This window comes from Eubalaena glacialis, chromosome 11 (assembly GCF_028564815.1).
Source record: "Eubalaena glacialis isolate mEubGla1 chromosome 11, mEubGla1.1.hap2.+ XY, whole genome shotgun sequence".
NCBI lineage: Eukaryota > Metazoa > Chordata > Mammalia > Artiodactyla > Balaenidae > Eubalaena > Eubalaena glacialis.
Window position 1 is genome coordinate 74,515,509 of NC_083726.1, and position 17,576 is coordinate 74,533,084.

At 35.7% G+C, this 17,576-nt stretch overlaps 1 protein-coding gene across 1 annotated transcript in view; it reads left to right on the forward strand.

Moving 5' to 3' along the window:
- Positions 1 to 17,576, forward strand: part of SLC2A13 (solute carrier family 2 member 13) — a 450,793-nt gene that overhangs the window by 100,629 nt on the left and 332,588 nt on the right. Inside the window, exon 3 of the mRNA XM_061205134.1 lies at positions 3,558 to 3,766. Within this exon, the coding sequence (XP_061061117.1) occupies positions 3,558 to 3,766 (209 nt within the window). The remainder of the gene's footprint in view (positions 1 to 3,557; positions 3,767 to 17,576) is intronic.

The following is a 17,576-nucleotide window of genomic DNA, read 5'->3' on the forward strand; positions in this document are numbered from 1 at the left end:
CTCCAGAAGGTAAATGGCATTTGCTCTAAGGTGGACCTTGGGTGCTTATTGTTCACTTTCACCCCCTGGATTTTTAAAACACTTAGATCAGTGGTTCTCAGCCTTGATGGCACCTGGGGAGCTTTTAAGAAAATAGAATTCCCTGAACTTGAAGCCCAGAGCAATTAGTCAAAATCCCCAGGGTAGGTGGGCCCTGGACACTGGTGTGTTTTAAAAGTCTCCTGGGTGATTCTAATGTGCAGCCAGGGTTTAGAACCCTTGATTTGGCTTATAATTATGAGATCCCCCATGTCAATAGGGGGCTGCTTGTCTGTTTGGGGATTGCCTGCCTGGTTTGTCAGTGTACTCTTGTCATTCATCTGGTTCCTGGTTTCCTTGGATTTAGAGGACTCTTGGTAAGTCTGTAATCGTGCCTTAACTAGCCTATAGAGTTCCTCCTCTCTTAGTCTCATGTTAAAATTTTCATCAGTATCACAGCAAAGCAAACTCTTATTTATTCTTCTTATTCTCCAGTATGCGTATCATTGGAGGAACAGTTTTTCCTCAAGAAAGAAACTGGTTACTGCTTCCTACTAAAAGTTTGGGTGGATGATATAGCTGGGATAGAAAAGTTGCATTGAATTAGTTGAGAGGGGAGAAGGTCAGGGAGGTAAAAACATTTTTTGCTGAGCTTTCTCTTTGTGCTTAGGTACCAAAAGAATGATCTCACTTAATTCTCCCAACAGCTCAATGAAATGGACACTGTCATCTGTGCATTAAAATGTTACGTAACTTGATCAGGGTTTTGTGGTTAATATGTCCAGAGGTGAAGTATGACCCAGGTTTGCTCCTACCCTCTCTCCATCCTAAACCACAGTTACCTGATCTCTTGTGTATTTGGTCTCTACAAAGCCATGGTAATTTATTTCTATCAAAATATTTTTATCATGAAAGATAATTAAAATATAGTAAAATAAGCTCCTTTGTTTTACTTTTAGAAATCTTAGGATGTAAATGTATAAAACATGTTTGATCTTGACTAGTCTCTGAAAACAGGCTTTAATATCCTTAAAGTTTGGCAATCGAGTGTGAGTTCCTTTTTCCTACCCTAGTATTAAGGCATTGAATTGTAAAAGTCAGACCTAGACTCTTGGGATTTAGAGATTTCAGAAGGCTGGAGGGCTAAAGTATTCTGTCTTCTACAGCTCACTTAAAAAAACAGGCTAATATGTATCTTTGCATTTTTCTTTTTGTATTTTCCCTTTTCTTCCCTTCTTTTCTTTTTTCTTTTAATTTTTAAAAAATATTATGTTCTGGGATTAAATAGTGAGTAGTAAAGTGCAAAGTATTATGTGAGCATCTTCGGGTCTAAAAATGATTCAGTTTCTATATTCATTTCAGTGCTTCTTTGAAGTAGTCGGTGCACCCCTTTAATCTTAATTCATCACTAAGGGGGTTTGGAAAACAGAAGGAAAGATCAAGAAAGGTATAGAGAAATGAAAAGTAAAGGCTTTCATCTTTAGTACTTTTCTTATTTATTTCCTAATCCAATATATTTGGTTTCTACCTTTTTATTGCTTTTCTTTTTAATAATTGGCAATGTAGGATAACCTTTTTTCTTAAATTTTTTAAGAGAGAACACACTGAATAGAAATTTCATTCATTTATAGCATTAAAACACACGTTAAGATTTGGTTATACAAGTTAACATCTTAAGGGAAAGAAGCCAGAAATATTCATTTGTGTGAGCTGATCTCTCTAGTTCTCATCAGATGAGTCTTCAGAAGAAAAGGTCTGGTCATATCTAGAGTAACAAACAGAAGAAAAGGTCTGGTTATATCTAGAGTAACAAATAGTTTCATTGGAAAGAATTTCTGTGTAAGTAACTTTGCAGAGCTAAATGATCCAGTAGAGTTGCTGCATAAAATGTTACTATATGAGTGTGAAACAGTTTTCTGTTTAGTTTATATAGACAGTTTTGATATATATAGCTGTTTTTGTATCATTTCATAAAACATTTACTAAATGCCTACTGTGCAAGATACTTTATAAGGTGCTATGTTGAATATAAAGTTAAATATGCAATCAAGTGAAATAGGTAAATAATTTATTATAATACAAGGTATAATGACATAAATAGAGGTTAAAAATGTTTTCTAGGTGAGCAGAGGAAGGAGTGATTAAGTATTGGTGTAATTATCAGTACTCATGGATTAAAGTATAAAACATGTCTAATAAGATTTCCTTTAATATTGTAGGCCAAGTGATTCATTTAGTCATTCATAAACACTTTGTTCACTTTCTAAATCTTAATTTTTCTGAGTGTATTTATAGCTACTGTTTGAGTAGGAGGTACTCTTAACACCCATGTAGCAATTGTGTTTTGTTTTTCTACTCTTTTTGGAAGTAAAATGAAATTGCCTGGAAAATAATAGACATTCACAAGATATGTGTCTTCAGGACTGCTATACTTTAGGTTTAGCATGGCTTAAAAGTTAGAACAGCTTTGAAAAGTGTATTGAGTCAGGTGAATTCTCGTTGATTTATGAATACCAGTGAGTATGGGTTGTTATGTAATCAGGACTGGCCTTCTGAGCTCTACCACCATAAATCTACCATGGAAAATATTCTGGGAACTTGGATCAATAGAAAACATCCAGGTGTCCTAGATTCATAGAAGCCACCAATTTAAAGAGACCTTGAAGTTTATGTAATCTAACTCAGTTTAAAAAGATTCGGCCTAGAGGTATTAGGAGATTAGTCCAGTGGTCAGAATAATTTGGAGAGATCTTTGATATTGATATACTCATATTGCTATTTTTGTTATTTCTCTGGTAGATTTAAAGTGCTATACTTATTTGTTATTTAGAATTTTGCCAGTCATTAAGAATAGACATTTGAAGAAGATGACAACTTAAAACATTAGCAGCTTTTTCATATTTCTAGTCATTTTAATAATGATTATTAGCATCTGACTTCATCTTTTTTCTGCTATCGGCTGCTATGTGCTTTCCTAACTCTCCCTCCACACCCCCCTTTTTTTGTTAAGTAAAGTCCTTTTTTGTCTAAAAAAAAATGATGCTTGATGGCAAAATGAAATCATAACTAATCATTTACAGAGAAGAAATAACTGTAAAGAAATAAATCTGGGCATTTATTTTAATGAAAAGTATATCTTTTAAACAGATATCAGAGAGTTTTGTCTTAGCCCCATTTTTATATTGTAAATTACAGAATTATATTATATTAGTATTAGATAGGAATGGTGATTTTGGTGTTTTGCATGTTGTGTTTGGTTCAGAATGCCTATCCAAAATGATCGTGACTTTTGTCCATTCTTTTTCATTGTAATTTGTGGGAGAGATAAAGAAGAATCAGATTTTTCTCATTTTTCAATTTTTCACTACAATATAAAAATATCTTTTCTGGTGACACACACATGCACATACGATGAAAAGAAAATCATTCTAATTTTTACCATTATATGTTATTCCTAATGTGGTGAACACAAACCTTTTATTCATACTCAATGCTAATAAGACCACATTTTACAACAATGTATTGATTTCTTATTGCAGGTACATGCTGGGACTTGCAGCAATTCCAGCAGTTATACAGTTTTTTGGCTTTCTCTTTTTACCTGAAAGCCCTCGATGGCTTATTCAGAAAGGACAGACTCAAAAGGCCCGTAGAATTTTATCTCAGATGCGTGGTAACCAGACCATTGATGAGGAGTATGATAGCATCAAAAACAACATTGAAGAAGAGGAAAAAGAGGTTGGCTCAGGTATGTGGATTTTATACATATATGAATTTTAAAACTACATAATAGTTTTATTTATAAATTATATTCTTTTAGTATTATTTAATGTCTCTAAATGATGAAGTGGTTTAATATGTATTACTAAACCAAAATAAATATATTTTAATTTTAAAAGCAATATAATAATGTTATAAAAGAATGAAGAAAACACTGCCATAATGCCACTGTCCTCAAATAATTACTATTTTTATTTTTGTAATTTCTTTTATTTTAAGTCAGATATACTTGACATAGTTGTCATTTTGAGTGTGGGGACATTTTTTGAGTATATGTATATTTTACATATAAATATTTTAAAAAAAGATAAGTATGTATTATTGACCTTCTATATTAAATAAAAATTCAGTTTGAACTATTGTCAAAATAAATCACTTTAGTAAAATTAAATACCTTGTTTACATGTGTTACATTAATTTCCATACTAATTTTTATAAAGATTAAGAATACCTTCATATACTATTTATGGAATAATTTTGCATTTCCCTGTTCTCATTAAAATGTTTGATTGTCTAATCACAATTTAACCATGTCAGAAAACAAAAAAAGCATGGTTCTGGTTAATTTATGTTGATGAATTTATTTTCAGAGAAGAAATCATGTAGGGATTTAAAAATTCTCCGGCAAGATCTGTAATCTTGACAGTCTGACTTGGGTAAGCAATTTGCCAGATGGGAATGATGGGAAAAGGTAGACATTTTACAATTCCCTGCTGGATTCACATTTCCCAAAATTGTTTCATTTTCTCTCAACCTTCCTTCTGCCTCTACATTAATTGGTTGTTCAATGGAGATGCTTACTTATATTAGTCAAATTATTTTTTACACCTGAGAAAATGCCAAAAACACACACAACCCTTTATTGATATATGCCATACACAAGTCTTGGAAGGTCTGTTCACTCACTCTTACTATCTTTTGGTAGAGCTGAAGAAGCAATAGAATGAACACTCTGCAGAAACTGGTCACTGTGGTAGCCACACGTGGTTTGACTTACATATACACAGTACATGATATTTACATACACAGTGTGATCTTATTACCTCCTTGCTCAGACCAAAGCCCCTAGATAATTGTGAGCCCACTCTAGGTGAAAGTCATTTTTAGCAAAAAGTTTCTGAGTATATACCATGTGCCTGGCATTGTCAGCATTTCCGATACTCTGCACATTAGTGCAAGTATTAAAGAGAATTTTGCTTTAACAAAATTAATTCACTTAGTGAGTTCAAGATTGTGTTAATTTTTAAAATACAATTTTAAGTGTCTATTTAAATTACAAATAACTTCTTTCATGCTTCTGTCTAAATTCCTCTCAGCAGCTGCTTGAACGAAATACGAGGTTGTTTCATATTGTAATCAGTAATGTAATGTAATTACATGTAATCAGTATACTTGAAACCCATGTGCTAATGATGTGTGAGTGGAAATCTTTTCAGAGTATTAGGTTATATTAAATACTACTTAGAACATAAGTTTTTATTAATTTATGTTAAGGATAGAAACAACAACTTAATAAAAAACACTTCTTGTTTAGGAGTAGGGATACCACTGACTTTACTACAAAGCATTGAACATGTAGCTTCACTTTGACTACTTAAAAAGTTGTCTGACTGGTCTAGCCATGCAGTTGTTGACGATGCACGCTGTTTGAGTCTCATGACTGTTTGGAATGTGTAACCAAATGGGTTTTTAGAAACGAGGTAGATAGGATTGCAGTTATCTGTGTCTGCTTTAGTTTTTATTAGACGTCTTTGGGAACTAAGTAAGGCACTATTTTACCTGTACTTATTGGATATAGATAAAATAGTTAGCTATTTACCTATTTCCTCATATTGCTTTATATGCACATTTGGCACAAATCTTTTTTTTTAAATTATATACATAAAATTTATTTGTTATGCATTACCCATTGATAGAAAAATTAAAGGCAGATATCACTTCAAAGACAAAGTGGCACAAATCTTAACACCATAATATTATCCACTGAATCCTAATTTGTCTTATGCTTGGGTAAATATTGTAAACTTTGTAACTAATAGGATTAATAATTTTTCCATTTCTGGATTTGTATTATTTGAGTACTGTCATCTTGCTTAATTTTAAAACTAATCTCATGTTCTTTTATAAAGGTAAAGAATTAATAGCATTATGGCATGAATGCACACAGACAGTTTTGCCAGGGTTACACAAGCACCAGTAATTTGGGGCTTCATTTTTGTGACTGATAAATTTGACCACAGTAAAACATATTCTGCACAGGATGAATTTTATTGCATCGTTTTCGTGTCAGTTCAGTTGGAAAATAGAGAGTAGTGCTAGGACTTGTGTTACAAACCAGAAGGTCCTGCCCTCAGTCACTTTACATTTGAAAAGATAGGCTAGATGGACAATTACACATGAAGAAACAGCTAATTTTGAAATAACAAAAATGTTCTGGCTCAGAGAACAGTCAGCCATTGTGTTGGAGGGTTAGAGAGTGACCTGTGTTAATCTGTCCATGGATTCTGATGAGGTGAATTTTGAGCCATGACTTCAAGCCCAGGAACTCTGAATAGTGGAGGGCAGTTGCTTGGAGGGACGAACCTTGTCCTAGGCACCATAAAATACTCAGCTATTCCAGGAGGGTAGAAAATAGTTGTTTAATACGACCACCTTTCCTTTTGGCAGAAATGTTTTATCATCAGACATGGTGGCTTAGTTACCTGCTACCTGTGAGCCAAATAGGTCTGATTCCAGATCAGTAAACGATGTTCTTCTCTCAGAGTTTCCAGTGGATTTGTGACTTGTGACTGTTATGGTACTTGGTTATGTGACCCTCCTCTATTTGTAGGATTTTTTTCCTTGGTCACTTGAGTTTAAATTTGACCTCTTTGATGAAAATAGGCATAGCTGCTGAACTATGTATTAATTTTTTTGATGTGTGAAATGTCAGTGTATATGGGACTTATTTGCTTCCTGTTTCAAAACATAATTTATGACTTTATGTAGTGAATATGGTGGCTTCTCTGACCAGGTCTGCAGGAGAAGTGAGGCTCATAGGCCATGCTGTGGAACAGGATTGGGTTATAATGGGATTTCATCTCTTCTTCTGCACATGACATAAAAGTCGACCTCTTTAGCATGCGATTTCTCCACTATAGGGGAAAAAAGGCAGTTTATGGGAAAAGAAGCAAACAATTTTCATTTGTGTTCAACACTGTTTATACATCCTGTAGGACTAATAAAGTGACACTAGAAGAAATGACAGCTTGGTTGGGAAAGCTCTCGGAATTGGGAGACAGGGAAATGAAAGACTTGTCCCGGCTCCATTCCAAACTTGTAATCCTAAAAGGATTTGGGGGGAGCACTGAACCTCAGTTTTCTATTAGGTTTGTAAGAAAAGAGAACCAGATTATAACAGCTCCACAGTCTGATTTTTTAGTTTTAAAAGCCTGTGAGAAATGCCTGTTTTAAAATTTCTAAATACTGGGACTTCCCAGGTGGTCCAGTGGTAAAGGATACGCCTTCCAATGCATGGGACGCAGGTTTGATCCCTGATCAGGGAACTAAGATCCCACATGCCGCAGGGCAACTAAGCCCGCGCGACACAACTACTGAGCCCGTGCGCCTCAACTAGAGAGCCCCCTGTGTGCTGCAAACTACAGAGCCCATGTGCTCTGGAGGCTGTGCGCCACAACTAGAGAGAAGCCCACATGCCGCAATAAAGATCCCGTGTGCAACTAAGACCCGATGCAGCCAAAAATAAAAAAAATTAAAAATAATAAAATAAAAATTCTAAATACTGTACAAGAGTCTTTCATTCAGAAATACTTATTGAGTGACACCAATAAATGTGGGGATGTGGCAGTAAGTAGATAGACAAGGTTCTGGCCCACTGGGAAGAGGCACACAACTGATAAATAAAAGAGTAAATAATTACCAGATAACTACAAATTGTGGTAATTGCTTTGAAGGAAACAAACAGGATAATAACATATTTATAGAGGGACTGAAGAGGGGCTACTTTAGGTGGAATGATTAGGAAACGCTTCTCTGAAGAGGTGAGTTTGAATGGTGATAAAGAATCAGCAATGTAGAGAACTAAAGGGAAGACTGTTCCAGGCAGAGGGAACAGCAAATGCAAAATTATATGTATCGTCAAGTTACCAGATTAATTTTCTTGGAACATTTTGATTATATATATACATGTACATGTACCAGAGTTTAAAGACATTTCAGTAATAACTAACTGTATATCTTTATTTATCCCAGGTTGCCAAGCCAAAGCTTGGAATTAGTAGAGACACAATTACTACTTTAAGAATTAAAAGCACATTTGAGTACAAAATAATATACCATTTCTAACATTTTGTTGCTTATCTCGTATGGTTTATCTTACTAGTTTATTTCATGTTACATAGATGTGGAATAGAGTCATGACTTGTATGTACATGCGCACTTAGGCTGCTTCCAAGTCTAGGCTATTGTTAATAATGCTACAGTGAACACAGGGGTGCATTTATCTTTTTGAATTAGTGTTTTGGTTTTCTTCGGGTAAATATCTGGAAGTGAAATTGCTGGATCATATGGTAGTTCTATTTTTAGATTTTTAAGGAACCTCCATACTGTTTTCCACAGTGGCTGCACCAATTTACATTCCCACCAACAGTGTAGAAGTGTTCGCTTTTTTTCCGCATCTTCGCCAACATTTGTTATTTGTGGTCTTTTTGATGATAGCCATTCTGATAGGTGTGAGGTGATACCTCATTGTGGTTTTGCTTTCCATTTTTCTGATGATTAGTGATGTTGAGCATCTTGTCACGTGCCTGTTGGTCATCTCTGTGTCTTCTTTGGAAAAGCGTCTATTCATGTCTTTTACCCATGTTTTAATTGGGTTGTTTGTTTTTTGATATTGAGTTGTATGAGCTATTTATATTTTTGGATATTAATCCCTTATGGGTCATATCATTTGCAAATATTTTCTCTCATTCTGTGTGTTGTCTTTTCATTTTTTCGATGGTTTCCTTTGCTGTGCAAAAGCTTTTAAATAGGTCCCAATTGCCTAAGGTGACAGATCCAAAAAACATTGCTTTGATTTATGTCAAAGAGTGTTCTATGCTTTCTTTTAGAAGTCTTATGGTTTCCAGTCTTACATTTAAGTCTTTAATCCATTTTGAGTTTATTTTTGTAAATGGTGTGAGAAAATGTTCTAATTTTATTCTTTTACATGTAGCTGTCCAGTTTTCCCAGCACCACTTATTGAAGAGACTGTCTTTTCCTCATTGTGTATTCTTGCCTCCTGTGTCATAGATTGACTGACCATAAATGTGTGAGTTTATTTCTCTCTATTCTGTTCCATTGATCTATGTGTCAGTTTTTGGGCCAGTACCATACTGTTTTGATGACTTTGTAGTATAGTCTGAAGTCAGGAAGCATGATACCTCCAGCTCTGTTATTTTTCTCAAGATTGTTGTGGCTTTTCAGGGTCTTCATGTTTCCATACAAATTTTAAAATTACTTGTTTTATTTCTGTGAAGTATGCCACTAGTAGTTTGATAGGGATTGCATTGACTCTGTAGATTGCCTTGGGTAGTATGGTCATTTTAACAATATTAATTCTTCCTATCCATCAACATGGTATATCTTTGCATCAGTTTGTGTCCTCTTCCATGTCTTTCACAGTGTTTTATAGTTTTCTGAGTACAGGTATTTTATTTCCGTAGTTAAATTTATTCCCTAGGTATTTTATAATTTTTGATGTGATGGTAAATGGGATTTGTAAAACATTTCTCTTTCTGATATTTTATTTTTAGTGTATAGAAATGCAACATATTTCTATATATTAAATTTGTATCCTGCAACTTTACTGTATTAATTGATGAGCTCTAGTGCTTTTTCAGTGGCTGCTTTAAGATTTTCTATGTATAGTACCATGTCATCTGCAAACAGTGACAGTTTTACTTCTTCCTTTCAAATTTGGATTCCTTTTATTTCTTTTTCTTGTCTGCTGTGGCTGGGACTTCCAATTCTATGCTGAATAAAAGTGGTGAGAGAGGGTATTCTTGTCTTCTTCCTGATCTTATAGGAATCCTTTCAAATTTCACTGCTGAGTATGATGTTAGCTGTGGGTTTTTCATATTTGGTTTTATTATGTTGAGGTATGTTCTCTCTGTACCCACTTTGTGGAGAGTTTTTATCATAAACAGATGTTGAATTTTATCCAAAGATTTTTCTGCATCTATTGAGATAATCATATGATTTTTATTCTTCATTTTGTTAATGTGGCTTATCACATTAATTGATTTGTGGGTATTGAGCCATCTCTGGGATAAATCCCACTTGATCATGGTGTATGATTCTTTTAATGTATTGCTGGATTTGGTTTGCTGTTATTTTGTTGAGGATTTTTCCATCTATGTTCATCAGTGATAATGGCCTGTAATTGTTTTTCTTGTTTTTGATATTTCTGTCTGTTTTTGGTATCAGGGTGATGCTGGCCTCATAGAATGAGTTTGGAAGCATTCCTTCCTCTGCAATTTTTGGGAATAGTTCAAGAAGGATACATGTTAACTCTTCTCTAAATGTTTGGTAGAATTCACCTGTGAAGCCATCTGGTTCTGGACATTTATTTGTTGAGAGTTTTGATTATTGATTCAATTTCATTACTGGTAATCAGTCTGTTCATATTTTCTATTTCTTTCTGGTTCAGTTTTGGGAGATTGTACATTTCTAGGAGTTTGTCCATTTCTTCTAGATTATTCATTTTATTGGCATATAATTGTTCATATGATCCTTTGTATTTCTGTGGTGTTGGTTGTAAGTATTCCTTTTTACATTTCTGATTTAATCGATTTAGGTCCTCTCTCTTTTTTTGTTGGTCAGTCCGGCTTAAGGTTTATCAATTTTGTTTATCTTTTTAAAGAACTGGCTCTTCATCTCATTGATCTCTTCTATTGTTTTTTTAGTTCCTATTTTATTTATTTCTACTCTGGTCTTTGATTTCTTTCCTTCTACTAACTTTGGATTTTGTTTGTTCTTTTTCTAGTTCCTTAGGGGTAAGGTTAGTTTGTTCATTTGAGATTTTTCTCATTTCCTGAGGTTGGCTTGTATCACTATAAACTTCCTTCTTAGAACTGCTTCTCCTACATCCCATAGATTTTGGATTATTGTGTTTTGTTTTCATTTGTCTCAAGGTATTTTTTTTTTCTCCTTTGATTTCTTTTTCCATCCCCTCACTTCAGTCTGTGTGTGTCTTAGATCTGAAGTGAGTCCATTGTAGATAGCATATATATGGGTTTGTTTTTGTATCCATTCAGCCACTGTATGTCCTTTCATGGGAGCATGTAGTCTATTTAAATTTAAAGTAATTATTGTTAGGTATGTGCTTACTGCCTTTTAAAAAAATTGTTTTGGGGTAGTTTTGTAGTTATTTTTTGTTTATTTCCTCTTCTTTTGTTCTATGCCCTTGTTATTTGATGACTGTCTTTAGTGTTATGCTTTGATTCCTTTCTCTTTTTTGTTTGTATCTATTATAGGTTTCTGGTTTGTGGTTACCATGAGGTATATTTATAGCAATATATGTATTCATATATATATATGATTATTTTAAGCTGCTGATCTCTTAATTTCAAATGCTATTTAATAATCCTGCATTTTATTCCCCTTTCCCAGGATTACTTTTTTTGACGTCGTATTTTACATATTTTTGTTTTGTGTATTCCTTAACTACTTATTGCAGATACAGAAGATTTTACTACTTTTGCCTTTTAACCTTTTTACTGACTTTGTACATGGTTGATTTACTACCTTTACTGTATTTTTGCCTTTACCAATGAGCTTTTTCTTTTAGTAATTTTCATGTTTCTAGTTGTGGCCTTTTCTTTTTTGCTTAGAGAAGTTCCTTGAACATTTCTCATAAACGAGTTATGGAGGTGCTGAACTCTTTTAGCTTTTGCTTATCTGTAAACCTTTTGATCTCTCCATCAAATCTGAATGAAAGCCTTCCTGGGTAAGTATTCTTTGATATAGGTTTTTCCCTTTCATCACTTTAAATATGTTGTGACACTCCCTTCTGGCCTGCAGGGTTTGCAATGAAAAGTCAGCTGATAGCCCTGAGGGTCCCAAGTCTAGTGTCTGTGCACTGATGTGTGGTCCTCGGTCCTAGGCCCTCTGGTGGACATGGCCATGTCCAGGGGTGGCTATGGGCTCAAGGGGTCTTAAGGCAGCCTTCCTGCTTTTGGGGGGCTGTTTCCCCTCCAGGCTAGTTGCTTGGCCTGAGGCATCCCAGTATAGGTGCTTATAGCCTAGTGGGCAGGGCTGGGTCCCTAGGTTGATAAGCTAGAGGGAGGGCTTGCTAGCACCACTGTCCATGTGGTAGAACAAGCTCCCCAAAATGGATACTGCCAGTGTCTGTGTCCCCAGGGTGAGTTCCAGTTGCCTCCTGCTTCTTCTGGAGAGTCAGCAAGATCAGCCTGCATCTGACCCAGGGTGCTTTAAAATTACTGTTTCTGCCTTAGGTCTCTGAGCATGTGGTGTGTGTGCCCTTTAAGAGTTGAATCTCTACATTCCACAGCCCTCTGGCTCTCCTGAATGTAAGCCCTACTGGCCTTCAAAGCCAAATATTCTGGGGGCTTGTCTTCCCAGTGAAGGACCCTCTGCAATTGTAATTATCCTCCCATTTGTGGGTCACCCACCTGGAGGTGTGGGTCTTGACTATACCTCTGCCTCTCCTATACATCTCATTGTGGTTTCTTCTTTGTATCTTTAGTTGTATAATATTTTTTTTTCTGGTAGGTTCTGGTCTTTCTCATCAATAGGTGCTCTGTAAATGGTTGTAATTTTGGTGTGCCCGTGAGATGAGGTGAGCTTAGGGTCTTCCTACTCCACCATTATGGACAAGATCTCTTCATTTTTCTTTTTTTTTTTTAAATGGAGGTATAATTGACATATAACTTTATATTAGTTTCAGGTGTACAATATAATGATTTGATATATGTACATACTGTGAAATGATCACCACAATAAGTTTACTTAACATCCATCACCACACATAATAAAAAACATTTTTTTTCTTAACTTTTTCAATTTCTTATCCAGCACCAGAGAACAGGTATTTATATAGGGTGGTGTCAAAGGAGGGTGAAGGCCGTTGCTGACATGCTTAGCAGAAGAACCCCTTAGGCAGGGCTCAGGGAAAGTATGAAATAAGGGTATCATCTCTGCCACTCCCTTCTGGGCTCTGCAGTGGGGGATTAAGGCAGGATCATTGGAGGGAAAATGTAAACAAAGAAAGCTTTTTCTCCCTAGAGAAATATGCAGATGTTGATGTTAGAACCATTACAAAAAGACCAGAGAAGGTGTTTTGGGAGCTTGGAGTTGTCAGGGCAACTTCAGTGCAACAACAGATTGATAAAGGGAGCCAGGCAAGGGGGAGACTGAGTCCAGACCTCGGGTGGCAGGGGCAGCCTCCTGCAAATCTGTTCATCTGTTTACAGCACATGGTCATTCTCAGGAATTTAAAACTGTATATGGACTTTCTTTTAAGGAAAAAGCTTTTTTGTGTGTCCTATCTATTTATATATATATATATATATATATATATTTTACAATTAATATTACCTAGGTCACCTAAATCACAGATACTTCCAAAATTGATTTATTTCATGTAAAAGTGTCACTGAGAAAGCTGGCCCTACCCTTTGGGCACTAAAATCTTAATATTTAGGTATATGTGAGAAGTAGCAGCCTAGAGGCACTAACTAATGCTTTAAACTGAAATTAGATCCAGGCCTACTGGTTGCTAGTCACTATTGTAGTGCATTCAGGGTTACCTATGTGGTGTATAATCTTTGCAGAAACATTTACATCAAGAAGATTTACCTTGTTTAATTGTATCAACAAATCAACTCAGTAAACTGGGAGAATGTTGGCTCTGTGTTTTCCCTTTGTTGGGTAGTTTAATCTCTAGCCTGGAAAGGAAGAATGTTGTAGGGTAGAAAATTTATTCAAGACCCTCCTGTGAGTTTGTTTTTTAAAACCTGGTTTGATTTACCTCTAGCTCTTTGGGGGTCACATCTATGGTGTACAGGAAAGAACAGCTGCATCTCTCTCTTTTTTTCCTCCAGTAATTTTACAATTAGGTCATCAAGACTCATATCCTTATAAGTCAGTTTCTTTCCCTGTGAACTGATATTGTCTGTGGTCATTTCAACAAATCATGTTCTGCAGAGAGGTCAGAAAGGCTAGATATATATCATCGATTTTGATAGAAATCCTTCCAAAAGTTTCTTTAGAAATCTAATTCCAGCCTAGTGACATTGCAGTGGAACTCTCATTGCAGGTGACATCTGCTGCACTTAGAGCAAAGTGTCGTTTTTCCTAATATTTCTGGTAGTTTTGCTTATATTTTCTTCGTGTGATAGTACAGTGCTTTCTGACCCAAAGTAATTGCATGTATGCTATTTACTGGGTGAACTTGAAATAGATATTAACAAATTGTTTCTCAGCAAGATGACAACCAATTTTCCACATGTAGGCCAAGAAAACATATCTATATCTAATATTCTTGAGGTTGTCACAGAATTGCCCAAATTGTCAACGTGTGAGGTTGTTATACGTATCTCCTATGGTAAAGGGTAGATTAAAATAAAAGGTCAAGTAAAAAGCTGCTTTAATTTTCTATCCTTGTGTTAACAAGCTGTAAGCTGAAGGATTATTAAAACAATATATAATTCTATTGTCTTTTTTTTTTTTAATTTTGTTGGCTGTGTCGGGTATTAGTTGTGGCACACGGGATCTTCGTTGCAGCGTGTGGGCTTCTCTCTAGTTGTGGCGTGCGGGTTTTCTCTTCTCTAGTTGTGGCATGTGGGCTCCAGAGCGCATGGGCTCTGTAGTTTGTGGCATGCAGGCTCTCTCATTAAGGTGCCCGAGCTCAGTAGGTGTGGTGCTCAGGCTTAGTTGCCCCGTGGCATGTGGGATCTTAGTTCCCCAACCAGGGATTGAATCTGCATCCCCTACATTGGAAGGTGAATTCTTTATCACTGGACCACCAGGGAAGTTCCTCAGATTTTAGTTAAACTTACTTTTTTAGGCATCATGACTTATTTAAAAGAACCTCTATTTAATTCAACATGGCTTTAAATAAAGGTTGCTTTGGATTTTCTAAACCCCAGAGAATTTTTAAAATCATAAGCAGAATTAGAATAGTTCTTAAACAAAGAGATAAAGAATGGCATAGAGAAGATTTTCCACTCGGCAAATCACAGGAGAAGGAAGTACTTTTCACATTACCTGTAGCCTTTCAAGCCATTTTCACTAATTTGTATTGAAAATCCAGATTGTCTTAGGAAGTTGATAGGTAGTACTTCATGGTTCATCCTTCTGCTTTCTTGCTACGATGTACTTAAATCCATATTTCATAAAAAAAATCCATGCTAAAGGAGTTTTGATTGTGTCAAATTTTTCTTTTTTACTCCTACACATTGTGAAGTTTTTCTGTATTTAATACAAATAGGAGGAGAAAACCCAACAAAGTACATTTCAAAAGGAATATAGTTCTTGAGTTGCTGCTTTAGGGTAGTTCATTTCCAACTTAACCCTAAACCCATCATTCAACACAAGTGATAGTCTGGTTTGTAAATAAAACTCTGGTCTGGAGTTTTTTTCCTTGAGAAAAGACAAGTTGTTGTGCCCTTTAAAGGTTACCTAGGGTGTGGAGAAGGTTAGAGGAATATTCTGAAGAAAACCCAATTTTCTCCATCTCAAAGGGGAAGGCACATGAACTACTCTTGAATGTTGGGACTATTTAGTGATAACAGGAAAGTTCCATTGATGGGCTCTAGAATCACGGTATTAATAACCATGTCGTGTGATATCTGAAGAACCTTGCCTATTAACAAATATCAGAAGAGATCTTCCCGAATGTTTCTCAAAGATCGAAGAATTACTCTTAATTTTTTCTATCGTTTTATTTTTTTTTAACATCTTTATTGGAGTATAATTGCTTTACAATGGTGTGTTAGTTTCTGCTTTATAACAAAGTGAATCAGCTATACATATACAGCTATACATACACATATATCCCCATATCTCCTCCCTCTTGCGTCTCCCTCCCACCTTCCCTATCCCACCCCTTTAGGTGGTCACAAAGCACCGAGCTGATCTGCCTGTGCTATGTGGCTGCTTCTCACTAGCTATCTATTTTACATTTGGTAGTGTATATATGTCCATGCCACTCCCTCACTTTGTCCCAGCTTACCCTTCCCCAACCAAGTGTCCTCAAGTCCATTATCTATGTCTGCGTCTTTATTCCTGTCCTGCCACTAGGTTCCTCAGAACCATTTTTTTGCTTTTTTTTTTTTAGATTCCATATATGTGTGTTAGCATATGGTATTGGTTTTTCTCTTTCTGACTTACTTCGCTCTGTAGGACAGACTCTGGGTCCATCCACCTCACTACAAATAACTCAATTTCATTTCTTTTTATGGCTGAGTAATATTCCATTGTATATATGTGCCACATCGTCTTTATCCATTCATCTGTCGATGGACACTTAGGTTGCTTCCATGTCCTGGCTATCGTAAATAGAGCTGCAGTGAACACTGTGGTACATGACTCTTTTTGAATTATGGTTTTTTCAGGGCATATGCCCAGTACTGGGATTGCTGGGTCACATGGTAGTTCTATTTTTAGTTTTTTAAGGAAACTCCATGCTGTTCTGCATAGTGGCTGTATCAATTTACATTCCCACCAACAGTGCAAGAGGGTTCCCTTTTCTGCACACCCTCTCCAGCGTTTATTGTTTGTAGACTTTTTGATGATAGCCATTCTGGCTGGTGTGAGGGGATACCTCATTGTAGTTTTGATTTGCATTTCTCTAATGATTAGTGATGTTGAGCATCCTTTCATGTGTTTGTTGGCAATCTGTATATCTTCTTTGGAGAAATGTCTGTTTAGGTCTTCTGCCCATTTTTGGATTGGGTTGTTTCTTTTTTTAATATTGAGCTGCATGAGCTGCTTGTAAATTTTGGAGATTAATCCTTTGTCAGTTGATTCATTTGCAAATATTTTCTCCCATTTTGAGGGTTGTCTTTTCATCTTGTTTATGGTTTCCTTTGCTGTACAAAAGCTTTTAAGTTTCATTATGTCCCATTTGTTTATTTTCGTTTTTATTTCCATTTCTCTAGGAGCTGGGTCAAAAAGGATCTTGCTGAGATTTATGTTGTACAGTGTCCTGCTTATGTTGTCCTCTAAGAATTTTATAGTGTCTGGCCTTACATTTAGGTCTTTAATCCATTTTGAGTTTATTTTTGTGTATGGTGTTAGGGAGTGTTCTAATTTCATTCTTTTACATGTAGCTGTCCAGTTTACCCAGCACCACTTATTGAAGAGGCTATCTTTTCTCCACTGTATGTTCTTGCCTCCTTAATCAAAAATAAGGTGACCTTATGTGCGTGGGTTTATCTTTGGTCTTTCTATCCTGTTCCATTGATCTATATTTCTGTTTTTGTGCCAGTACCATACTGTGTTGATTACTGTAGCTTTGTAGTATAGTCTGAAGTCAGGGAGCCTGATTTCTCCAGCTCCGTTTTTCTTTCTCGAGATTGCTTTGGCTCTTCAGGGTCTTTTGTGTTTCCATACAAACTGTGAAAATTTTTGTTCTAGTTCTGTGAAAATGCCATTGGTAGTTTGATAGGGATTGCATTGAATCTGTAGATTTCTTTGGGTAGTATAGTCATTTTCACAATGTTGATTCTTCCAGTCCAAGAACATGGTATATCTCTCCATCTATTTGTATCATC